The sequence below is a fragment of the Lathamus discolor genome, chromosome Z (genome assembly GCF_037157495.1).
Source record: "Lathamus discolor isolate bLatDis1 chromosome Z, bLatDis1.hap1, whole genome shotgun sequence".
In the NCBI taxonomy this organism is placed as follows: Eukaryota; Metazoa; Chordata; class Aves; order Psittaciformes; family Psittacidae; genus Lathamus; species Lathamus discolor.
In genome coordinates this window covers 34754629-34781756 of record NC_088909.1, presented here as the reverse complement: position 1 = coordinate 34781756, position 27128 = coordinate 34754629, and the positions used below count along the sequence as shown (strand labels likewise).

General features: G+C 38.8%; 1 protein-coding gene across 2 annotated transcripts in view; it reads left to right on the top strand.

The window, feature by feature from the left end:
• Nucleotides 1–15409, top strand: part of RASGRF2 (Ras protein specific guanine nucleotide releasing factor 2) — a 130424-nt gene extending 115015 nt beyond the window's left edge. For both annotated transcript variants that reach the window (XM_065661466.1, XM_065661465.1), the window contains exons 19-27: nt 1195–1307; nt 8025–8085; nt 8602–8705; nt 9291–9375; nt 9993–10190; nt 11834–11913; nt 14232–14349; nt 14578–14646; nt 15317–15409. In XM_065661466.1, the coding sequence (XP_065517538.1) occupies nt 1195–1307; nt 8025–8085; nt 8602–8705; nt 9291–9375; nt 9993–10190; nt 11834–11913; nt 14232–14349; nt 14578–14646; nt 15317–15409 (921 nt within the window). The remainder of the gene's footprint in view (nt 1–1194; nt 1308–8024; nt 8086–8601; nt 8706–9290; nt 9376–9992; nt 10191–11833; nt 11914–14231; nt 14350–14577; nt 14647–15316) is intronic.
• Nucleotides 15410–27128: the final 11719 nt, after the last annotated feature.

Sequence of the window (27128 nt, the reverse complement as noted above, 5' to 3'; positions counted from 1 at the left end):
GAAGGAAGATCTGTGATGCACTAGATCAGTGAAGGTTTGGATTTAGCTTACTTACTGAAATGCTAGCTTTGAGCCAGATAGAAGCAATTTTGGAGTCTACTCCAAGACTTGCCAGCAAGTTCTCACCTTAAAGCTTGTATGTTGTTCTATTCTTTGGTTTTCTTACCAACAGGAGTGATTCTAGGAGACCTTGTAACAGTTTTCCAGCATGTAAAAGTTGCTGACAAGAAAACTGGAGAGGGGCTTTTGACAAGGGCCTGTAGGGACAGAACAAGGGGAAATGGTTTTAACCTGACAGAGGGGAGATTGAGATGAGCTCTTAGGCAGTTCTTCCCTGTGAGGGTGGTGAGGCCCCGGCACAGGGTGCCCAGAGAAGCTGTGGCTGCCCCATCCCTGGCAGTGTTCAAGGCCAGGTTGGATGGGGCTTGGAGCAACCTGGTCTAGTGGAACGTGTCCCTGCCTGTGGCAGGGGCTGGAACTGGATGAGCTTTAAGGTCCTTTCCAACACAAACCAGTCTGGGACTCCATGATTCTGTGGTTGTTCTGACTAGTGGTCTTCAACTGCAGTCCTGTGTGATGCATCAGTCTGCCTCAAAAGGAATTAAAATGCCAAAGTTAAGTGCAGTGCCAGAGAGCACTACTCTGATTTATCAAGCTGATCAGGTTTATCAGGTTTAGTATTTCACTACACACAACAAAAAACAGACCATTACAAAATGGTATCTGGTAAAAATACCGGAGTGGGAGGCAAAAAACCAGAGAAACCCAGGAAAACAGTGAAAAAAAACCCAAAAACCAGAACCAAAATAAATCACAGTATCTAGCTTCAGTAGGCAGTGGTCTCAGTATTGCAGGTAAACATTTTTTCTGCTTTTATAGTCATCACAGAATAAGAGAGCAAGATGTTTTGTGGGTATTGGTGAGATGGCAGTTCTTACTGCAGAAGACAAAGATTAAGTGATTTCCCCATTTCTACACACAAGATAAAGGTTGGAAAATGAGATAAATTACAGCCTTTCAGGGCTCATACCTCTGTGGCCTGTTCATTGCAACAGCTTTCCAGTTTTCTTTAAATAGTTTCAAAACTTACAGGGAAAAAGAAAAAAAAAAGGCAAAATGCACAGGAGTATATGCTTTCAGTTTTTTGATCAATATTGTTCAGACAAAAGGGAGTAAAATTGTTTCCCTTTGTAGGATTTTGAGCTGAACAATGAGCTGAAAATGAATGTGTTAAATCTGCTGGAAGAAGTTTTGAGAGACCCTGACCTTTTGCCACAAGAAAGAAAAGCTACTGCAAATATACTGAGGTGAGTAAGTTTCTAATAATTTAGTGTGTTAACTACAACATATGAAATAGTTAGGGGATCATGTATCATTGAATACACAGGGTTTGGTTTTTCTCCAGAGTATTTAATTTTAAAGTATTTTATTAGCTATAAAGAGGGTTTTATTTGCTGTAAAACAGAGAGTGTTTTAAGATTTGGTCATAAAAGTACTGTTTTAGAAAACTCTGCTGCAGAACAGCTGGCAGCCATGGGTTCAGTCTGCTAAGCTCATGAGAGAGTGATGATAGCCTAGCATGTTAGGATGTCATGACATCCTAACAAGACCATGTTTGCACTCTCCTTTGTGTTGACACTGTGTCCAGAGTTCTTTGGGTAGCTTACAGAGAAGAATTCTTGTTTAATTAATGCCATGAAATAGAAGACCTTTAAGCTTCTGCATAACTAGGACTATTTAAATTAGGACAGAACACCTTATTTCATTACTTAGGATTGATATTACAAAGGTGAGTGTCCAGTCATGCCAAAAAGACAAATCTTTATATGTATTTTTCAGTGAAAATTATTCCATCTACTAATTGCAAATATTTTAGAGACACTGATTTTCATGCAAATTGTTCCACATTACTAAGGAGCAGTAAACATTTAAAGACTAATCAGTTATTAAAATATTATTTAAAAACACAAATGAATCTATGATATGCATTGTAGTATATATGTAAGTATTCTGAAGGAAAAAAACTAAGGGTGCAGTAGATGCAGTGTATCTGAATTTTCAAAGATCACTTAACAGGTTTCTCCACCAGATACTTAGATGAAAAACAGTGAGGGGAAACATTTTCAATTGTGGAGGAAAAAGTCAAAGGATAAGAAACAAAGATAAGTTCTTAATAAAAGCACTTAATCTCAATGGGATCCTACCTAATTTTCACTTAAATAAAAATAAACCTCCATTTTAGTAATACTGCATGTGCTGTTATTCCAGGTAAAAATAGTGAGTTTTTTTTCTTGTATTTGATGAAAGAAACAGCAAGCAAGAAGAGCAAAAAGGGTCAGTATAATGTGTTTTATTAATACGTGTGACAGCAAAGGTTCTGTCAGCTCACAGTTGGGGAAAATTACCTTAAGACCTTTAGCTTCTTAAAAATCATGAGAAAATAAACCTGGCTTGGCTGTTCTGCAGAGTAATGGAATAAATGCATGGAACCTTGGTAATTATGTGTAAACTCTGAGTTGCCCCCATTTGCATCCTTTTACTGCTATTCTATGAAATGGTAGGTATTGGTTGTCCTCTCTTCTCTTCTAGCACTTATTACTACCTGAGCACACTCTATAGTGAATACAGTTAATCAGATATTTACATTAAATAGTTTTTAGAATTTTTCAAACATTCAGACTGAATTTTTGACCATACTGTGAATTTTTGCACTATATTCTTTTTTTCTTTTTTTTTTTTTTTTTGGGGGGGGTGTGGGGGGTGGAGCAGGGGTGTGAAATCTATGAGAACAAAAAAATCTGAAAAAAAATTACATTTTTAAAAACTGAGAAATGAGGCAAATAAAAAGCAAAGGGAAGAAGTGAAATGAAACAATACTCAAAACTTTAGTAAAAATGAAAAAATGTATGTACACAAATTCAAGTGAAAGTTAATTAAAAAGTAACTCATTTGAAACAATTTATAGAAACAGATTGAACTTTTTAAAATCCTTGTTTCATAGTTGTTATCCTGACAGCATTTCTGGAAAGGATTATGGCACTTTACTTTGCAAGCAGACAAGTAAAGCACAAATAAAATGACCTGTCCGAGTTACCAGTGGGAGTTTCTGTTGGAAACAGGTAGAGAATGAAGATTTCCTCAGATATAGTGCTCAGCCAAGCCATCTTTCATCAGGGCCTGCAGCTGCATACCCTAATCCTGCCAGATTTTTTGAACAACATATTTGACTGTAGATTTGGTCAGACAGAGTCATAAGTACCTGGTTACATCCCACAAGCTAGCACTGGGAAAAGAACCACTGGTGGCTCTGCGTACAGGACTAGACCTTTTGACTGAATGCAGCATGGATGTCCCACTTCCTTCAAAATTAGGCATGAAATTTAAGCCTCTGCTAACGTTGCTTACAAAAACTTCTTTATTGATTTTCAAGACTGGCAATGCTGCTAACATACCGGCATACAGACAGCTTTTTTGTCAAATATTTCAATACTGTTTCAACTACAATATTTAGTAATATTCAGCTGAAAGATTCAATAATATTTCAACTATATTTCAGTACTATTTCTATATTATTTCAACACTAACTCCAGTAAGCATTGATGACACAGTACTGCTGTCCAAAAGGTTCAAAAACCAACTCTGTTCCATTTTCAGTAGCACCATGTTTCAGTAGCAGCTAAAATTACTCCTGTGTCCTATCCATATGTTTATTATATACGCAAACTGCCCATAAACTTTCAAGTAAGAGTTATTGCATAAATAAAATTTTAGATAAAAGCTGTTGCATAAATAACACTTTCATAATTTAAGCTGTTGTTAAACTGCAGTCATCAGGATATAGTCTCCAAGTTCAAAATATTGTCACATAAATCAAACTGTCTTATGCTGAGCAAAACTGTAATCTGAAGGCTTGGACTTACTCACCATCCACACAGGAGGCAGTTATTTACCAGGCATGTCATATTTGTTAATAGCTGGTAAAGAAATTAATTCTCCGTGAGTACAAACTGCCTCAGTGAACTTGTGAGAAAGAGTGTATTGGAGCAATTCTGGTTTTGGACAAAAAAATCATTCAGCTGGGGTGAAATACACAAATGTACATCTCGCCTTTTCACTGAAAGGAGTAGCTCTGCTTCCTAAATCATCTCAGGAAAACAGGTTGTCTGGTAATTGTCAAGCTTTCCAAACTTAAAAAACCACTGTGGTTACTTCCAGAGATACATACTCTGAACAATGCTATATACGTAACTAAAAAGTGCAAATTGTAGGATTTAAGGAATAATCTGCAGTTGAATGTAATTCTGTGAAACTGTGTCTGTGGCAGTGACACAGGTGCATATTCCTTTATTATTCCACAAGCCTTCATTTTTATTGCACATTATTGAAACACGAAGATTAAAGAGCTTTAAAAAAAACCTGATCAAATTCCTAGTCTTGGACCTGCTGTCCCATGGAGACTGTAAACACAAACTTTTGTCTGCCTCAGGAATCATCTCAGGTAATGGGCATCAAACAAGAGTCCCTCTGCTCCTCCTGTTTCTCAGCTTGTTAATGAATTCAGAGGTGGAACCATCTCCAGGCTGGTCTTTGAAATCTTAATTTTTTAGTAATCCAAAGTATAAAACTTGAGTACTAGTTTTTATCAGGAGGGTTTAGGTTTTCTGGCAGATTGAAAAGGTCCTTGCTCAGTTCTGGAACTGATTTCATGAAGAATGGGAAACAAACAGAAGCAGAAGAGACAACATCTGCATGTGTACATCCTGCCTGACAATACAGTTTTATGAATCCAGTTAGCAACCAGGTTTCTGTTGCCAGAAGAGCAGAGTTTTTTCTATAGTTGTGCTAAAAATGAAGATATTGCTTCATGTGCAAAAAGAAGACATGGTGACATGGAAATGGTTCTTTTCCCTGCCATTGTTGCCTGATGCCTTCCATGGTGCCATGGCTCATTGTAGAAGTAGGTCAAAACAAACACTGAACATGCTTTTCCCTAAGCTGGGGGAGTTCTGCTACTTATCCCTGAATCTTGTAGTGGGGACAACCAAGGTTATGTTCCTCTTGACCAAGAACTGCTAAGCTTTAGGCAAACGTTCTCATACTGCATGAAGATGTGAAGAGGCACCATGCTCTACATCATTATACCTCTCATATAATTGTTTTCTTTGTTCTGCACCAGATTGCAGATTTTCTATTGTTTACCAACAAGGCAGAGTACAGTCCATGTTCTGAAAGTTAAGGCCTGTAATGGAATAAAATAATTTCTTGTTCCTTGAATCATCCATAGGCTATAATGACAATAAGGGGAAAGAGGTTTCCTCTTTATGTTGTCTTAGAAAAAATTCTTTGGTGGCTAACTGAAGCACCTAAGCATGAGACAAACTGTAGACATCTAATGGAGCACTTCTTCCAAGGAAACTGCCTATCATGAAGGAGATTCTGTCCACCCCAACTGTCTAAAGTCAGGTCTCTTGACTGTTCCTCCAGAGATCATAGAAAACACCTTTCTTTCTCAGGCAAAACACAGGCAGTGACTTACAGAGGATGTGAATCCCATCCTTCATGTCCTAAAGGAATCAAGAATCTTCTCTGTTACAGAAATGTGTAAAGGTGCACCAGATACTGTGTTCCTCTTTTGGTTCACGTATCAATTTTTGGTTTGGAGAAATGCTCCTCAGGCCACCATCACCACTTAACCCACCTCCTTGGAAATACACTGTTTGGTTTTCTTCTAGATGGAGGGCTTCTATCTAATACTACTTAAAGAAAAAATGTAAGTTACCCACTTAAAACTGAAGGGCTTTTTTACTTTTAGTAGAAATCAACTTGAATATCTTTGAAAGCATGTTTTCTACATGAAAGCACAGATTTGTTGTAACTGGAAGCTTTGATGGAACATCAACTCAGAGGGCTTCTCTGGAACGGGATGAAAATGGGAAGGAGGGGTAGCCAGTTGACATGCCCCTCATGAAAATAGCAATTCACCAAATTGCCTGGTGAGTGTCATAGAGTAGGCTTTTTCAGTTGTTCTGAAGAGGTGCTTGGTGCAGGCTTTGCGATTTAAAAGGCCTTGGCATATTGAAACATCCAGTCTATCAGAATTCTGGTTTGCCAGTCAACCCTCAGTCTTGGCTTCCCTGCATTTTCTACTCTCAACTGTGAAAAGTAGAGTAATTCAGAGTGAGGTCAGGAAAAGCATTTCTTATCTTAAATTCAATGTTTAAACACTTGTGAAAGAAAGTTTGTGCTTTCTGAGCCTGTGTATGGGTATATTCCATGGACTTTGTCCTTGAAAGATATTGGTATAAATGTCTCTTTACAAACTGGAGTGTATGGGTCCATATGTGCATATAAATTTCTTGGGAAATCAGTCCCTTTGTTAGCAGAGATTAGAGAAGGAGAACACATTGGTTTGTATTATGGAGATTATATGGTCAGCTCTGGGAAAGACTGTGTAAAATGTGAATGGCAAGGAAAGTGTTTATAAGAGATACTGAGTTGCTTCATGCCTTCCTGAATCATCAGCAGAACAGCTGGTATTTCTTGCATGATGAGATTCTTGTTGAATGGACTGACAGGATTTCTCTGCAGGGTAAAAAAGCTTCTTTTTATTAAATATCCATTCTGAAAGCTAGGCAAACCTACTGAAGTATGTTTTGCTTGATATTTTACTAGTATTATTTATGAACTCCTGAAATCTAGCTAAAATTTCATTGATGATGAAACAGGAAGGTGTAAAGTTCAGACTATACAGCAGTGAATAACTGATAAATAGTCTTATCTGGAGGGAAAAAAAAAAAAGGTGGTTAAGAAAAAGTTCTTCCTTTTTCTTCCTCAGAATAAATGTAAATGAAATCCAGAGATATGCAGATGTCAGAATGAATATGCAGATGAATGACCAGTTTTCTGCCTTGTATGATCTCACTAGACAATAGATTTCAGGCCCCTATAACTTACACCAGCTTTTAAAATATTCTTAAAATATTCTATGTACTGTAAAGGAATGAAGAGACAGATGTTAATATTTTCCACTAGAAAATTATTTTAATATTTGGACTGATCAGACATGACCAGTTTAAGTGAGACAGAGGTCTGGTCTTGGCTGCTGACTCTAAGAATTGGAAACTTATTTCATATGTATTTACTTCCTTTATTTGTAAGGATAACAATGGAAGTGTCATCCTATTCAATCCTCCCTGAGAGGGATGTCGTTAAACAGTCCAGCAGAATCTTTCCTTACCCTTGCTTTCTCTCATAACTTTCTTCACGTGTATTACTGAATGCAAACCATGTACTTGCTACAAGTAAAATCTGCTAGTGGATTGTTGTCTATATCCACACTCACAGCTCTTTGTGTGGGACACTGACTAGGACTATGTAGTGCCAGTACAAAAGAACACTTCCCAGTGAATCGCTCTTATATGCATGCCCATGTTGCTGTCTTTTCTTCACTTCTCAAATGTTGGGTTCTTTTAAACATTTCCCAAAAAATATCATTTAGCACAGTAGTTTAAAAATCAGAGAAAAGGCTTGAGATGTAATTTTCCACCTTTAGGTTTCCTCAGATTATTCTGAATAGAGAGCTTCTGATTACGTGTTATTCTTACCGTGTTGTGTTTTTGCGTTGCCAGTCCAGTTCTTGAAAAGGAAGTTTTACTTTGTCCACCAAACTTCTTTGCACTAAAGCCAAAGTGGGATAGATTTAGAAACCTTATCACTGTAATCAGCATGTACATACAGTAGCTGTTGTCATTGACCATTCTATATATGGTGTTCTTAGCTCAGAGATTTTAAGCCTTTATGGCCATCTTTTTACCAAGACTAATGTCATTTAAGGTAAAACTGCTACTTATAACGAGAAGTGAGATTTTAGTTACCAGATTTTTTTTTTTCTTTCAACCTCTTCAGCTGCAGTCTTACGATTTATTTTAGATAAACCTACTTGCCTATTTGGTTGTGTCAGAACCGTAGGCAATTTTATTTGTGTTCTTTTCTACTTAAGAGTGTTGTGCTACTTAATTTTTCAGGACTCTTTCACAAGATGATCAAGATGATACCCAATTAAAAATAGAGAATATCATTCAGATGGTAAGTCCATCTTGAAATTTAAACATTAAATTAAATCCGCCTATAGAAATGTTGTGTGTTTAAGTCAATAAAATGTAGCACAACTGCAATTTTACAGCTGTGGACAGAAATACTGTTGTTTTATATCAGGAATGTACAGTTCAGTTTCAAGACATTCAGAATATCATAGGTGAACAGGTTAAAACTTTAGGATTTGGATTTAAATCAAACGATGGAATGATGAAGAAAAAAAAGATACTTGCAAAGTGATTATGTGAAAATGAATGCAGAATGCACAGACTCTTAATTAACCTATAGAGATACTCATGACTTGGTAGGTGGTTTTTTTCTGTGAGTTTGCAGTCTGAATATTTACCCTTATGTTGTTAGCATTTTTTCTTAGTTCTTACTTCTTTGTAGCAAGGAAGTTAATTACAACTCCATTTTGAAAGTTCATGTGAAGTTCTTAATACCCTGTGTTTTGAAATGTCTTTTGATGCAAAATGAGGTCATTAAGTGTTCTCCTTATTTTTGCAGTCAGATTGCCCAAAACCAGAGTGCTTTGAGACTTTGTCAGCCATGGAGCTTGCAGAGCAAATAACTCTTTTAGATCACATAGTTTTCCGAAGCATACCCTATGAGTAAGTGTTCTCCTACAAGTAACTGAAGTGAGTATGGTGGATGAGTTACTGACTGGCAGTGTTAGGCACTACACTGATACACGCTACAGGCAAAAAGGTTTGCATACTTAACAGATAATGTCCTTTGGCTGTTTGTGTCATTGCCTCTGGTTCCATATAGTTTGACCATGTTTTGAAAGACTGAGTTCTTTGCTAAGAAAAAACCAACCCTCTGGTCTAAGGCTCTGGGCTAGTGAAGGGTGAACATAGTATAGAAGTGATGAATTCTTACATACAGCAGTTTAACATGTATATAACCACATCCACTGACAAGAACAATTTCAGTAGGGTCACAATGCTGAAAATTAGAATGGGGGGATGGGGAAGGGGATTAAAAGAAAAATAGAGCTGCTTTATAATGTTTACTGCTTTAGACAGCATTAAAAGTGATGGAATTGGTTTAAAGCTATGATGTCATTAGCTTCTAACAAAATGAGGTATACTTGAAATCCACTTAGGCTATCATTGCAGACAGAGACTCTGTACTGTGTTTATTAAGCGCATTTTTGTTTGGGATTTTTTTTTTTCTCTCCCCTAAATATCTAGAGAGTTTCTTGGGCAGGGCTGGATGAAAATGGATAAAAATGAGAGAACGCCCTATATTATGAAAACTAGTCAACATTTTAATGATGTAAGTACTTTTAAATATACATTGCTTTCTAGGACCCCTGTTAATACTGTCTATGACCTCTGGAACAAAAATACCTTTTTTATTTTTACAATGTGGTATAACTTCTCATCTAGTAATGACTATTATAGTCTTTTTGTGATTAACCTTTTAAATCAAAGCACACAAAGATTCTTGTTTTCAAGAATGGGTATTCAGCATTTCAGTGGCAATTTAATAGAGTGTTTTAAATGGTACTACTATGCCCTTTTGCTTATAGAAGAAACTAATCTTCTCCAGAGTGTGAAAATATAGCACTGATTCTATTTAATGAATGCCCTTTGTATCCCCAACCGTATCTTTGCTCATTTACCATTTTCTGTGAATTTTACTGAGAGACTTCCCAACCAGTTTTGCTACTGTTGGCTTGGAGATACCCCCCTTTACATCTCTTACCCTTTCATATCTTCATTCTCCCACACTTCCCTGCAACACTGTTCTTAATACATTTCCTGTGTTTTTATTAAGAGCCATTAGTTCCATTGTACATTAGTTTTTTCTGCCTTGTTGGTTAAACAGTTATATGTTGAAAAGGATAATATATGTAAATATCCTAAATTTATTCCTCTTTGTTTGGCCAGATGAGTAACCTTGTTGCCTCCCAAATCATGAATTATGCTGATGTTAGCTCCCGTGCTAACTCAATTGAAAAGTGGGTAGCAGTAGCTGATATTTGTCGATGTATGCACAATTACAATGGTGTGTTAGAAATCACCTCAGCCTTGAACAGAAGTGCAATCTACAGACTTAAGAAAACTTGGGGTAAAGTATCCAAACAGGTAAGAAAAACAGGATTACAAGTAGGGTGTCTGATTTCACCGGTCAGTGTGTTGCTCAGAGAATGTGTTGAGCTAGTATTCCTCTCATAATATTTCCACTTTTACATTATTCTATTTGCTTGAAGCACCAAGTGGCCTTGGTATTTTATGTCAAGGTCTTTCGTATTTCATTTATCCTTTTTTTTTTTTTTAATATCATCAAATATCTGTGGGAACAAATGGAGTTTAATGGAATTAGCAGGTGCCTAAGACTATTACTCAGGCCTGAAGTAATGAAAACTAAATCAAAATATTTTCAGATACATATATGTAGATGGTTATTAGCTATAGCTAAAGTCAGATCTGGTGCCTAAAACAGTAGCCAGTAGTAGCTCTGTTTTAAATGGTTTGAATAAATTTGTTAAATTACTTAAAACTCAGCTTTCTGCTTTAAAAAAAAATAAAAATAAAAAAAGTTCATATTTTAGTATGATGGAATAACAGAGCAAGGAAGTCAGTAGGACAGAGCAAGTCACTTGTAAGGTAGTATTTGGACACAGAGTTTACTCCAGCTAATGGGAATATTTCAAGTTGCCCATTTTAGATCTGGCTAATTGACATGTACAATGTGGGCTTTTTTTTTTTTCTTTTTTGCATTTCCTCCTCTATGTTTTTGCTCTGTCTGCAGCTTTTGCAAATCACTAAGGCAGCCCAAGCAATGAAATCCACTTAAAATACATTCTGAATGTCCTGCCTTCTCCAGTCAGCTTTTTCTCAGATATTTTATAGCTGGTCCTATCTTCTTTTGTTAACAAAAATATTAGAAAGTCCTTTCAATACAAAATGTTACGTAAGATTTTACCTTGAAAAAGTTTTATGTTTAGAATTAGATTTTTAAACTTCTCAAATAAGAAGAATAATAAAAAAAGACAGATTAATGTTGTTGCACAGTACTTCAGTACTCATTGGAAATGTAATCTGATTGTTTCATCAGCCTACTATTTAGAAAAGAAAAAAAAAGAAGTGTCTGTTTCAGCCTACAGCTTTCTCTTAACTCAAAATTCGGTTTGAAAACCAACAAACCGCTCATGATTCTGTATATTATTTCAAGCATAAATTGACCGAAAAGGCAAATTTGTTTCACTTATTAAGTGACGAGGCTCTGATGATGCCCACTGAAAGTAATTTGTGTAAGACAGTAATATATTTTCAAATACATATTCAGCTTTTATCAGAAACTTGGAGGCAAAACCATCTTAGTGCAAGCTGCAAGACAGTAAACATCCTTTACTGTCACTGATTTCAGTTAATGCAGCTGAGGATCCTCGGCAGCATGTAAGATCAAGTCCCTAATGTTCTTGTATACACAGTAAACTGAATTGCTGACCATTAATTTATGAACTTGTGTTTTTCCTGAATTTGCAGTCTAATAATGTTAGCATAGACACAGGTTCTGTGGATCACTCAAAGGAAAAATCTTTAATACTGCATAACCTCCATTTGCAGAAATATACTGGGAACTACAGCAAAGCTAAATTTATAACACCTATCTTACTACTTTTGAAAATGGGGTCAAATCCTAAGTGACTTACAGCTTTCTTAAAATCTAACCCCAGTTGTTAATGTGCAACAGCAATGACATTTGTAATCCATTTTCTTTCTAGACAAAAGCTCTCATGGACAAGCTTCAGAAGACTGTATCATCTGAAGGAAGATTTAAAAACCTTAGAGAAATGCTCAAAAAGTATGCTTCCTTACAGTATACAATTGTGGTTTGTTACAAGTAGTGGATAGTACATGTTAAAGATTAATTGGCTTTGATTAATCTTTAATAATTAATATTGTATTGGATAATATTTTTACCTAGTAACTTCTGAAATTCTACTTTTATTCTATTTGGCATTATTGTAGATAAATATAATATCTCCAGAGAATTACTGAAGCAAATTAAACTGTTATTCTGTGTGAATGTTGTTCCCTGTTGGGGTTTTTCTTCCACTGATAAACTTCTTCAATATGTGTGAAGCCATATTTAAAAACAGGGTTCCAAAGAGTCCTTGTTCAAGATAAGAAGTTTAAGATTTAGGAGTACCCCTGAGTCAGATCAAAGATCTGTTCACCCCTTTATCTTGCTTCTGACTGTGGACAGTAGCTGATAAGAGGAACATAACAATAAGACCAATGCACAACAGTATTTCCTCTTTTATAGCCACCCAGCTCCCTGGAAAACAGTCTGCTTTTTTTATTCAGTAGAGCTTGGGTATTATTTTCTTTAATATATTTGCCAGATTGCACTTGACCCTATGGTAACTTTGGTACCCAAAATATCCTATGGCAAGGGTTCTACCCCAGCGGCATTCATAGAAAACTTGTATTTTTGCAAGTTTCATAATTAGAAGTAGGCTTTTCAGGATTGAGTGGTACCACTACTTTAAATGATCTTGAGAGAAGCAAAGAATTGATCTACTAGAATAATTACTGGAATGTTTAAATATACATATATTTGGGAGAGCTAATGACTTTCTTAAATTTTTTTTTAGTAAAATGAAGAAGTATTTTTATAAACTTTTCAGTTAATACATTGCTTGCCTGTGTACAACAATAATACTTGTAATCTAAAAAATAACCAGAGTTAAGCGCACTGCTAAGCATTGTCTGCCTGAGTTAACTGTAGAGCCATCACTCTGCATTCTTCTTACAGCAGAGCTTCAGAAATCCTTTTTCTACTATTTCTGCTGAGACAAGAGCTCATTGAACATGGAGCTGTGATTACTGCATTAGGGAAGAAACAATCATGATATCATTCCTCCTGTCCCTCCAATAAAAGAAAAATCCTTATTCTCTGTGTTCGCTATTCCTAGTTTTCCAGATCATCTTTGCTACCCCTCTATCTTTCTCTTTGTTCTATGTATCCATTGCTGAGAAAGCCTGAATAGACTTTGGCAGCATGGGGTATACATATGTACACAGATACATACACGTGTATATACATGCATATATGCATACATATGCGTGTGTATAAATATGTATATATATGCATATATATACATTTATATATATGTACATCTCCATATGTTCATGGACATGCTCAACACACACACATACACACATGTCCTTTTAATGTTCTAGGATGCTTACACTATTGGAGGACATCAACCACTCAGAAGCATGTCCACATGCATTTTTAGAATGTTTGTGTGATCTATTTCTGAGGCTGTGTGTCAGTCAGGATTGAAATATACTTGAGGGTGTTCTCTCATTCCAGAGGTTACCTGTCCATCCTCTCACTCCATCATGGTTCTACCTTTTACTGAATGTCATCTGCCACTAATACTAGATATTGGACAGGATACATACGATTTTTCACAGGCAGAGCAAATACAACTCATGAAATCAAGGAAGATATCTTAGAAATTAATGTAAACCATTGATCAGAAATATGTTAAGTAATAAAGAGTTTGTGTGAGTTATAAAATGTGAGACCTCACCTGGAGTATTGTGTGCAGTTCTGGTGTCCTCAATATAAAAAGGACATGGAACTGTTGGAACAAGTCCAGAGGAGGGCCACAAGGATGATCAGGGGACTGGAGCACCTCCCGTATGAAGACAGGCTGAGAAAGTTGGGGCTGTTCAACCTGGAGAAGAGAAGGCTGCGTGGAGACATCATAGCAGCCTTCCAGTACCTGAAGGGGGCCTATAGGGGTGCTGGGGAGGGACTCTTCATTAGGGACTGTAGTGACAGGACAAGAGGTAACAGGTTAAAACTTAAACAGGGAAAGTTTAGATTGGATATAAGGAGGAAATTCTTTCCTGTGAGGGTGGTGAGACACTGGAATCGGTTGTCCAGGGAGGTTGTGAGTGCTCCATCCCTGGCAGTGTTCAAGGCCAGGCTGGATGAAGCCTTGTGTGGGATGGTTTAGTGAGAGGTGTCCCTGCCCATGGCAGGGGGGTTGGAACTAGATGATCTTGAGGTCCTTTCCAACCCTAACTATTCTATGATTCTATGATTCTATAGTTTGCAAATTTAGCTATAGGTTAATATCTTGATTTGTTGTTTCGCAGTTGTAACCCACCTGCAGTTCCCTACCTTGGAATGTACCTAACAGACCTGGCATTTATTGAAGAAGGAACACCAAACTTCACTGAGGAAGGCCTTGTCAATTTTTCCAAAATGAGAATGGTAATTTTTGATTCTTTGTATGCTTTCCCAACATGTGTTTATTTTTGTGAGTTATTTATTGATTTAATAATAATAACTCAGGAATTTAACTTCTAAGACATATGAGTATATTGGAATCATGCAGCTGTTTGAAAGCAATTGCTTGACCCAGTCTTCTGTCACCATCTTCTGGTGGCTTAGCTGAAGTCAGAATGCAGTTGTACTTACATATATGTATTCTTTTGAAAGATCTCGCATATTATCAGGGAAATACGCCAGTTCCAGCAGACGTCCTACCGCATAGAGCATCAGCAGAAGGTAAGGCTCTTCTTAAGCACTGTTACCTCCTGACAAAATCGAAGCTGGGGCAACAATTAGTTGTAAGATACAGCTGTTGTTGAAAGCTAAAGTCAATGTATTGTGCTCCTGCACACAGGAAAGATATACAGAAATATGGATGGGTACTCTGGGGTTGTAATACTTTTACCCTGGCAGAAACTCTTTGTTTGACACTGTATATAGAAGCAACTTTCTCCTTCTCTGGAAGCTCTGTCAGGATTGCAGCCTTAGTGATTCTTGCGTATGAGGCAGTGTTTTCAAAGGGAAATGTGCTCTCCCTGCCCAGTTGGAATCTTAATTCCCATGGAATCTCAGAATCTGCTGGTGCTGTGTGCATCCTGCAATTCTTTTCCCCTTGTCCCTTATGGGAATGAGGAAAACTTGCTCAAAGATAGTCTGTGCCTTCAGAGATTTCATCTCAGGCTCCAGAAGAGCAGCATGGGCTGAGGTAACCTGGCTAAGGATTTGCCCATTTCTAGGAGCCTCTGCTTAATTCATAGAATGCTGCTGGTGCAGATTTGTGTTGTGTTTCTCAAGAAGACAACGTGGCGGGGGGTGTCAGGAACTGAAATGGTGTGAAGGGGAAAAAGAAAGCAGAAAATTTTTACGAAGTTACAGAGTCTGTTCATCTGTGTTTTCTCCTTGCCAGGTCACTCACTATTTACTTGACAAGACACTCATCATAGATGAAGACACCCTGTATGAGCTTTCCCTGAAGATTGAACCCAGACTCCCTGCCTGAAGAGCCAGCTTTGCCTCAGACTCTACAGAAAGCTTTAGTACAATGAACAAAATCGTGTATGTCATGTCCTAAAGACAACATGGGAAATACTGAGAAGAATACAAGCTCTCTTTTCCAGTAAGAGATACAGAGCCTCACAGCATTTCCCTCTCAGGCAACGAAAATGAGCACTGAGGTGGAAGACAAAGATACTTCCTACCTGGATTAATGGATTGCTGCTTCACAAAGATTGCAGCAGGGACTATGCATTTAACGGAAAGTAGGAGATTTCCCTGTCAATGAGTACTAATTGTAGCCATCTTACGTGACTAATTAATGGTACATATATAAAGGGTGGTAATATACTCAGGTATATTAAGATAAATGAGCAAAATGAGATAGCTGTGATATGGTCTGGGTTGATTGCTAACTATGTGTTCACTGAGGCAGTTGTGGTAGTGTTGTCCTCATATAGTGCTAACTTAATTGAAAAAACAGGATCTTAACAGTCATCTGCTCAATTGGAGTGACGTTAAAACAGCATCTATTATCTTCAGATCTGCAGCTAATCAAAACACTCGCTGTACATTTAACGCTACCCTTTATAAAATGTTATCTTCTTTAAATATCCCCGACAGCCTTTTCTAAGGAGACTGATTTACAAATGAATTGTAAATATTTCTTTTCATTAATACAGAATGAGAGCATTTACAGCATGAAAAGCAAATGGACTAGCTGAATGACTGTAAATAGCTGCCAGCCCTGCAAGCTTAAGCTGGGAAATGCAAGGTTAGGAGCTCTATCTGAGACTGGTGAAATCCAGGGATACAGTAAACAGGATGGTTGGTCAGGTTGCACACAGCCCTGGAAAAGGCACTTTATTTTTCTGCACCTCCTGCAGCTTCTTTGACAAGTCAGGCTACAGAGCACTTTCTGGATACACTGTGGGGAGAAACACATGTCTGGTCTGGCAGTGGGTAGTGATCAGCTGTGAACACAAGGACTTGGAGTGACCGTTTTGTTTCATGTGGAATCAGTGATTTGAAAATGTCTAGGTTTTTTGTTCAGCCACTCGGCACTGACTTAGCTCTAAAATTGTTCATATTGGTGGCAAGCTTCGAATGCCGGCAAACAATCTGAGCTAGGAATTATTATTTGCATATGGGCATACGTTTAAGAAAATGTGCTGTTTGTAAATGTTTTCAAAGCCTGTGCTTTTGTGACATACCAGGTAGATAGATGTCATTTCTACAGCTAGTTGGTACTTGCTGAATTTTCCTGATAAAAAGTGGCCTGTTGTAGCTGCATGAAAAGTGAGCTCAAATGCATGCTGTAAAGTGCATCATAGTGTAAAACACAGTTATTAGTACTGACGAAAAAAAAATTGGCTGGAAAAGTGTCCTTACTTTTCCAATGATATTCAGCCAGTTGAAGAAAGAGGGCTATATCACTGTATACCTCCCTTAAATCCTCTCAGGGAGATAGATGTTTAAAATAAATTGTGACCTAGGCCTATTTGATCTGACATTTCTTACCACAGTCATGATGCTTCTTAACACTGGCAAGGAAAAACGGATCTGCCTGGCTTGTGGGTTTTATCTTTATTTGCACTTTAATTGTACTGCTGGCCCAGCCCAGAGCTGCACAATAAATCCCATTCGTTCTGTCTGAGTGTAACTGCTAGCATTTATAAACGTACCTTAGCCACTGTAAATTTCATTAGGGTGATTCACCACAAGGACAATCCCATTGTAAATAACTGCATAAAGAAGCATTGCAAATACTGGAAAATTCCTCTATTAGAACAGCAGACAGCAACAGAAAAAGAAATTGCAGAAACATTTTAAGTAATTCTAATGACTGCTGTAGAAATGAATGGAAAATTATACTTACAGAAGCTGTATTGTCAAAAATATGCTTGTTAGTTTCACTGATGACTGACAAGAAGCTGATTGCATCTCAGTGCATGGTATGGAGAAGAAAAAAAAAAGCAGCATGGTTTATTTGGACCACGAAACCAACTTACTGTGTGTTTTCTGTACAAAAGCAGCTACCATCCAGTAGTTTCGCAAAACACTTTGAAGTAATGAAGAATCAGAGGGAAATGTGGTTCAAAAAATGATTTTTTGACCTTGTTTTATTGTTTCTGTGTTAAAAAAGAAAATGTATAACAACTGTCAATGCCAGTTGGCATCTCTGTTGTGTGCTATTAACTGCTGATTTATCTGCCTGTACCCTATTTTACTGAACTTCCTTGATGTTCTTACTGTTACAGGGTACAATTTTTCACTTAACTCTTTTCACCGTTTGTTGTTTTGTGCTTTATTATGTGTATACTGGTTCTTCAGTGTTTCAAAGTATTCAGTGCATTTTAACGCTTGCAATATGCAGGGGTAGTGCTGTGCTCGTGCTATGGTGTTCCAAATGGGCAGAGAGGAAGACAAAGGATTAGACATGGGGTTTTTTAAAAGGTGCTGAGCATCCATATCTTAAAATCAGTAGTCAAGGTGGTAGTTCAGCCCCTCTGGAAAAGCATATACTATTTATACGCCAGAGGTTACTCTCTTGGGTCAGTGGCATGATTTAGGTTAGAATCACCAGAGTAACTAGATACTTGGTTTGTATTCAGAGCAACAACAACAAAAAAAAAGAACCCCTAACAAGAAATAAAGCGTATGGTCACAAAACATTAAAAAGTAATGTCTGATTTGCTGATAGCTGATATTAATCTTTCTGGTTGAGGATACAGTGCATTTGTTAAAACACAGGAGGTGACTGCTCAAAGAAGTAAGCACACATCTTGTTATCTACAGCCCCATCCAGTGTTGCAACCCCAATCAAAGCTGGAAGTGGCTCTTCTGACAAAGTCCTGCACACCAAGTGTAGGGCAGTGTGTCTACCCCACAGCCAGGCTGGGTAATTCACATGTAAGTGGCACGAGTGCCTCTGCTACAGTACTGTTGCAGTGTTTGGGCTATGGCAATAGTAGGCAGCAGCAACCTGCTTTATGTGAAGCTTTACCCAGTACATTTCTATACCCAGCTAGTGCAGTGATCTCCCTGTACAGCACACAGGGATTATGGAGCTCCTTGCTACCAGCTTCTCTGTGCCACTCCACCACAGCCACATAATACATAGAGAGAGAAATCATGGACATAGAACACCCACTGTTTGCTTCTGGCATTTTAGGGAGGATGTCTCCAAGTGAGGACTTTGTCGTCTGGATCTTGCTGTCTTTTAGGATCTTCTCCACTAGCTTTTACGCTGTGGAAGCAGAGCAGACTTGTGTTTCTGCAGTTGGAGCTGAAAAAGCCCAGCTGATTCAGAATTCATATGAAAGAGAAGGGCTGAAGAGCCTCTCTGCTTGCCTTTCTTAGCTCCTCAGCCCTGCTGTGTCTGTCAGATGCAACAGCAGTTCTCACATTGGAGGGGCTGCTTCCTTCATCACTCTCTGGCCAAAAATGCCTCAGGGTGTACAGGCTGGCTAGCTGCAATGGGGATAGCATATTTCACCCACTGGTTCAGCAGTGGGCACGCTCGCCAGCCAAGGATGGAGGGAGTTTTTATGGCATAAAGTAGCAGCCTGGATTCAGCCCATAGTTATCTGGGAGTCTGGGCAGCAGCACAGACATGTCCCCTTCTATGTGACAGAGAGCACTTGTCACACACTGATACAGGGTTAGAGTTGCCTTCACCCCAGCCTTCATTTTACCCCATCCCTGTCCTCCCCCCCACTAAATTCACCTAAATTACCCTATCCCTGTCCTCCCCCCACTAAATTCATCAGTTGACTGAGCCCATGATTAGGCATTGTGCGGACGAAAACATAGATGATCCGTTGAATTTACAGCAGCAGTTTCTAAGTATTCTGTCCCTTTCCTGTGGCTAGTCCTGTAACACACAAATACATAGCTTAATAGTGAGACATGATACTGGAACTGATTACCCTTATTTTAAAGTAAAGGAAGAGGTATCTATCCTCCTCCTGCTTCCCTAGATCTTAATACTGATTGTTGTTCTGTAGGATACAAAGGAACTTTTTAAAGTATTTATTAATTTTAACCATGTTGATTTTTATTTCAGCACATGTTCATTATCCCAAATTTTCCTTCATAATCACCATTCAAAGGGTTTCAAATCCTTACATTGATTTATTTGTACCAATATTCAGTCTTTCATCCTTTCACGCTTACCAGCGACATTAAACTTAGATACATGATTTAAAATTCTCACTGATAGAAACATTTTTACCCCTCATAATTGTTACTCATTAAGAGCAAAATCCTCCAGACCTCATTCTGATAATACCTTAGGCTTCACCGAGAGCTTTTCGTAAGTATTTGGGGATCTGGCTCTCAGCCATTTGCCTGTTACTGTTTTTGCCTCCAAAGGTCAAATGTCTCCATGTAGGATGCTCTGTGTCCAATATGCTGCTCAACTATGGTTGTTTCGTTGTACCTTTATTAATAGTCTCTGAAGTTTTGTTATTTAGGAGAATAGATGTATGTTTATTTGATAGATGTACCTATATCTAACATGTTGCTTAGTGCACAATCCAGGTGTTTTTGCATGTCTTGTAACTTATCTTTTGACCTGAGGTTATTGCTTTGTGTTGTTAGTAAGGCATATCAGGCAGGGTGTTCATGCCAGTATGCTAATTAAACTTTTTTTTCCCTGAGCTTCAAGAGTCCTTACTGGTATCTGTTTGTTTGTTTACTTCCCAGTGGTGAATAATTAAACCTACCCCTGCATTACTGAGTCATTTAGAGAAACATGGGACAGGAAGGGACAATCCATTAGCAGGAAAGGCAAAAAGCAGACAAAATTCTGGGTCTCTACTGGAAAAGAATGGTTTGAATTACTGCATTTTATTCTTCTTTCACTCATGCTGCATTGCAGCTGTGGTGGCCATCATTGGGAATAATGCTGATTTTAACTTGGAACAGAGAATGAAAACTACTTCATACACAACTGGAAATGCTGATCTGCTGTGAAGTGTACAGCACAAATACCTAAACAAGACTTAACAGATAAACTCAACCAGCTGCACAACTCATTCTTCTTCAGCTGAGGAAAGCCTCTCCCCTTCCAAACCTCTATTCCTTTTATTGGAAGGTACATGTTTAAATATCATTTCAGAAGGTGTTTAAGGAATTCCCATTTCAATAGAATATATTTATTATTTTTTTTTTAGGCAAAAGACAACATATATACATAAGTAGGGAATAAATAACATTGTCCCTAAATTCTTTATCTCCTTGTCTTGGATTTCGACTTCCGTCTAAATGTCCCTATCCTTCTTTTGTCTGGAGTCCTGCCCTAGATTTAAAGAAATGGTACTGCCAAATGTTATACCCAAGTAAACACAGAAAATATTTAAGGTTTGTAAGTATAGCGTATTCCTCCTTTTGCAATAGGAAAACAAGTCATATGGAGATAAAATTACTTGCAAATTGGAAGGAAAGCAGAATAGAGACCAAGACTACAAAGCCAGATCTCCAGCTTCTGTTATATGCTTTAATCACTGTCTACTGCTTTTCTTTGTTGAACTGGGTAAGTTCTTTATGACAGAAAGATGCCTATTAAATTTGTTACAAGAATTAGCATATTTCAAGATGGAGATAAAACAAGTGACATATTAAAATCAGCATCTATTCAGTACTCTGTGACCTTGCAGTCACATTTTCTGCAATCTTTTTACATTTTTGGTATTTCACATAAAAACTGAAATAGCCTGAGAGAGCAACTTACTGTCAGATATTTTTGTTGTCAGATATTTTCAGTGCAAGAAAAAAAATCAAACTACTTGCCAAACAGCTCTATTTAAAAGTACTGCAGGATAATTTTGATTTCAAGTTGTTTTTCCCACACTTCAAACAATTTTATTGACCTTATACCAAAGACCTGGCTGATTTTACATCTTTATCCTAAGGTCAGAATCAAAGAATCACAGGATCACAGGCTGGTTTGGGTTGGAAGGGACCCTAAAGCTCATCCAGTTCCAACCCCCTGCCATGGGGAGGGACACCTTTCACTAGACCAGGTTGCTCCATGCACCGTCCAGCCTGGCCTTGAACACTGCCAGGGATGGGGCAGCCACAGCTTCTCTGGGCAACCTGTGCCAGGGCCTCATCATCCTCACAGGGAAGAACTTCTGCCTGAGAGCTCATCTCAGTCTCCCCTCTGGCAGGTTAAAGCCATTTCCCCTTGTCCTGTCCATATGGGCCCTTGTCCAAAGCCCCTCTCCAGGTTTCTTGTAGCCCCTTTAGGCACCAGCAGCTGCTCTGATGTCTCCCCTTAAGGAGCCTTCTCTTCTCGAGGCTGACCCAGCCCAGCTCTCTCAGCCTGTCTCCAGAGCAGAGCTGCTCCAGCCCTCACAGCATCTCCATGGCCTCCTCTGGACTCTCTCCAACAGCTCCACGTCCCTCTTGTGGTGTTGCCCCAGAGCTGGATGTGGGACGGTTGGGGGTCTCCCCAGAGTGCAGCAGAGTGGGAAAATCCCCTTCCTTGACCTGCTGCTCATGCTCTGGGGATGCAGCCCAGCACATGGCAGGGATTCTGGGCTGGAAGTGCACGTTTCTGGGTCATGTCAAATTGCTTGTCCACCAGCATCCCAAACCCCTTCTGTGTAGGGCTGCTCTCAGTCTCTTTATCCCCAGGTCTGTACTGGTACTGGAGATTTCCCCAACCTAGCTGCAGAATCTTGCACTTGGGCTGTTGAACTTTGTGGTTTGCATGGGCCCACTCCAGCCTGTCCAGGTCTCTCTGGATCCCATCCCTTCTCTCTAGAGGATGATTCACACCAGTCAGCTTGGTGTCAGCTCCAGTCTTGCTGAGGGTGCACTCAATCCCACTCCCCATGTGACTGATGAAGATAATAAATATAATTCATCCTCATTGGGACCTCTCAGGGACACTACTGGTTATTGGTTTCCACTTGGACCTTGAGCTATAGACTGTAATTCTTCAGGCGCCACCATCCATCAAATCCATATCTCTCCAATTTAGAGAGGGGATGTGGAGGACCGTTTCAAAGGCCTTACCACAGTTCAGATAGGTGACATCAGTAGGGCTTCCTTATCCACTCATGCAGTCACTCCATTGTAAAAGACCACTAGTCAGCCACAATGTGCTGTGTTGGCTGTGTCTCCTCAGTTCCCTGACTTCTTTCTTATGTTTCAACATGTCTTCCAGGAGGATGTGCTCCATGATCTTAGCGGTCACAGTAAGATCAAGATGATTGTTTAAGAAGTATTTAACAGGGGGGTGGCTGTTTTCTACTCTTTAATATGTTGCAAGAAAATAAACACTCTGTAAAATGACAGATTCACTGAAATGATAGAAGGAATCTGACAGTATCCAGATAGACAGAATCTGACAGATAGAAGCAATCTGAGGAAATCTGACAGTACCCAACACTTTTGAATCTTGAATTTAAAGAAAAAGGGGGAAGATAGCTGGTACAGCCTGTTCAAAATCCTCAGCTCTGTGAGAACAAAGCTGAAATTAATCTTGACTGATTGCACAAAGATAATGAGAACTGTGAAGACCGAACTATGCCTTGAAAGTTATACTCCAATGTTCTGTCCCTGCCTAGAAGAATTAAAATTTGAGAAGAGCAGATTTTTACTTGAAATCTTCAAAGAGGACTGAAACAATCACTGGTGTCTGTCTCAGTTTCCTGACTGCTTGAGACAACCCTCAAGTACATGTGAATTGGTGAATGTGGTAGCAGAAGCTATTTCTAATTTGTTTTTCTTGTGGTAGCAACTCCACTGTGTAAGCCTCTTTGAATCAGATACTGGCCTCCTGTACTAATGCTCATGGTGTGCACGTGCCTACATGGATAGGTCTGAAACAGCAGTAATTATTACTAAAGGTTTGTGTTCTCTCCCACTACTCTTCCTGGAAGCTCTTCATTTATACATTTATTCATTTAGACTGAGGACAGCATGTGTAAATCATGTCTAGATTCTGGATATGTTTCACATATATCAAAAGTAATAATTTTTCTAGACAGAGAAGGCACAAAGACCTATCAATGCTTTCTAGTCTGGTCTAAATCTTTTTATTTATTCCATTCTGTTTATCGTTAAAATTTCATCTTCAGTGGGAGCACCATCTGAAAAAAGAGCACCTTTATTCTTCTCTAACAATACCTGCTGGAGTTTTGATGACAAAAAATGCTGGATCAGGATGGTGGGAAGAGGGAAAGTGTCATACTTCAAAGTATCAAAATACGTTTGTTAGCCAGGTTTCTCTAGCCATTACTCTTTTGAATTCCCTGACAATGGCAGTCTCAGAACTGATTTAATGTCACCATTTTGGTAATTTTAAATTAGCTGCTTCATTTCAGTAGTGTTTTTTGAGGGTAATAAGAATCCCACCTGTGGAACAGCTACTATTAAAGATCCAGATCCATGGCTGGGCTGTGTTTTGAGGAGAAAGCTATGGTCTGCTGGACTGTGAGCCTCCACCGCCAGCAGTGGCTGGGCCAGTGGCAGCAGTGCACAAACAGAACGAATACCCTCTACTGGGCTGAACAGCAGAGATGTCAAAGCCTCCTCCTGTAAAACAGTAATGTTCATCTCTATTCATGTCTCGACATATACCCTTGAGAGAAAATAGCATTTCAGTGAGAGACAATTAAAAAATAATCTTTTTAATTTTTTTAAATGAGACAGAATCTTCACCACACTGTCACACAACAGCAACTTTTCAAAGGACTGAAGCTGTCTGAAACAGAATTGTCACCCCCTTCCACATTCATGATCTAGACAATTCCTACCTCCAGTCTTGCTTCTCAGATTGAAAACATACATGATACTGTGCAGTGCAGTCTCCAACACGGCTGGCAAAAATCATGTAATCACTTTTTAGGCAATTGTGCTTGGTTCTGTTGTAAGAATTTTTGATATTTCTGTTTTTCAAAGGGTCAGCTCCAGTTTTAGGAAAACCTTTTCTCCTCCCTCTGGCCATAAAACACACTGCTAATTATAGAGAACCTTTCCTATAGTATGTAGTGGATATTCTGTGAAGAGCAACTTCAATAACTTAAAATAACTGGGGTTATTTTTAACAGGTTGGTTACATCCAGTTGAGCTCTTTATTTAGCAGATGTGGCTCCTTCAAGTGTCTTTCTCTGGAGGCCTAATCATAACTGTAAGAGAACTCTTCTGTGCCTGATTATGCATTTGGTCATGGTGAATTATGCTTAGCACCAAATACTTGCTTAAATTCAATCAGTTTTAGTGGGATTTAAGTGGTTGAATGCCATCTCAAAATGCAATGTTTTCCAGGTTGAGATCTCAGGGACTGGATATAGTCTATGTGAGCGGCTACTGAAAACATCCACAGTCACAAGGAGATCTCAGGCAGAGGTCTGGTAACCATTTGGTAAACAACTACATTTACTCCCAAGATGGCATGGTTCTCTGCTTTATTCTGTCTTCAGGAATCTCAAGAATACCCATCAAGCTTGAAATCTAGTGATTGCCATTGCACTGGATGCAAGGCGACTGCTACCTTATATAAGGACTGTGTGTAGTGGCTCTTTGCAGCTCCACAATAGCAAAGCTCTGATTCCAAATGCAGAAGAGACACTGATTATTATCCTTGCAAGCTCTTCAGAACAAACACAGTATCCTCTAATTCCTAACTGGATACATATACTAAGTAAGAATAACTACACTTGTAATTTCTGCCCTGATTCCTGTGACTAATAATAAATTATTTCCCACATATGGAAATTTGACTTTATCAACATTTTCTCTGACAGAAATGTGCTAATCAGAAAAGCCTTCCCATAAAATAAAATTACTTTCATCTGGTCCATATAAGTAATTCCCTGTTCAGCCAGCACAAATTATTGCTGAATTTCAGGTGAACTCCCTGTCCAGGGACAGATGTCATTAGTATGAATTGCAACTGAGTTAACACTCAGCTACTGCCACCTCCCCAGTGCAAGCAAAGAACCAAGACAGCATTTTAATTGGGAGATTTCACATAAATATTTAGGTTATACAGAGATGAAAACAGGGCATTATTTATGAATAGTTCTTAGCATCCCAGCTGTTTCTGCAGCTGAGTTCCTTACAAAATAGCTCAAAGAACAGTAGGACCAAGCTATTTTTTAAGTATTAATGATACAGTCTTTAGAAATCATAAGGGAACTTGCTAATACTGTTTGTTAGGTATTTGTGATGTAAACTAGCAGGCTGGGTTTTATTTGCATCTTCTGTTCTTCCAGGCTCTGAGCTGGCAAATAGCTTAAACAGCCGCATAAGCCAGGAAGACACTTCAGTCCATAGCATCACCTGCTTTGAGGTGAAGGTCTTTGTCTGTTCAAGGGCTTTATGAAAAAGGCTGCCGTTAGTCAAAAACTGAGATACACGCCTCAGTCAAGAGCGTGTTGACCTGATATGTGGGGGCTGTATTGCTGACCAAGAGATGATAGTGGCAGCTGCAGAAGTGTTAGTACACAAAGCTCTGCATTAAATGCAGGCTCAGGGGCTTACAGCAGGAGCAAAAGATGTGATACAGCTACTAGGGAGCTCTTGTCAAGCATGAAAGGAGAAGCTGGTTTCTGTTTTCCTTGCCAGCTCCTGCACTGGGGCAAATTTGCTGTGCTCATATTTCTGTACTCCTGTTACTTCAAGAGATCCTCAATTGGATCTTTTTCTGTATCAACACCAGAAACACAGTGTTGGGTTGATAAAAAGCAGGTGTAGTGAAGAGGGGATGTTTCCAATATTTGGTAGTCCAGATGCATTGATCTGGAGTGGCTGTTTTGTTTTTAATTATGGTGGGTATGCATGGCTTTCATTAATCCAAACAAGTCATGACATTTTTGGCCTCTAGACCAAAACCAAGAGATATCAATGTTTTGTAAAGTTAAGAAAAAAACAAAAAAAAGAGAGAGAGATTTGCGTTTAGGAAATCGCTATGTATAATGCAAGGAATATTAAATGTACAAACGAAAAAGCATTTTAAATTACTGGAGTTTTAAAAGCTGCATTGTACTGGCCTCTGTGTTCCTCTGTTAGCCTTGATAAAGTTCAGCTTTGGTGCAAGCAGAGCTAAAAAAATGAAACCGATTATTCTTTTTTGCTTTCCAAACCATCACATGTTATTTCTTCCAGTACTTTACCACTATGTAGCTATTGTAATTCTAAATGTGAGGCTTCAGATAGGCCCCTTTTGCATTTCATGTTTCTGGACCCATCTGCCGTACAAATAGTCAAGAACCAGTGTTCTGAATTACAAAGTAAAGGTGGGGTGGGAGCAAATGCCAACGGGGATCTCAGCTTCTCCGGGTCCCGTTCCCTGCTCTGACCCATTTCCACCTGGGCTTCATGCAGGCGGGTTTATCCTGATCTTTGTGTCCATCAGGAGTTGTTCAAGCAGCCAAGGCAATCCAGCACAGAGGCTGCTCTTGACCTTTCTCCTTTGGCTGTTACTAAACGGGCTCTTGAGGGTGAAACTGCACAGGTGCATCTAGTTGCAGTTAAGCATCTTGGCCAATCGTTTGCTGACATGAACTCTCTTCCCTTGAGAAAGATGATGTTGTTATCACCCAACTGCTACATGTCCCCCTCCTGCCACATCCCACTTACACCCTCAAGGGCACCCTTGTAAGAGCAACTGTCAATCATGTAACTCAGTCAAACAGGATTGGCCACTGCAGCAATTATTTTTGTTTCCCTCACCTCCTTTTCCCCCTCTCAAATTACCTGGGCTC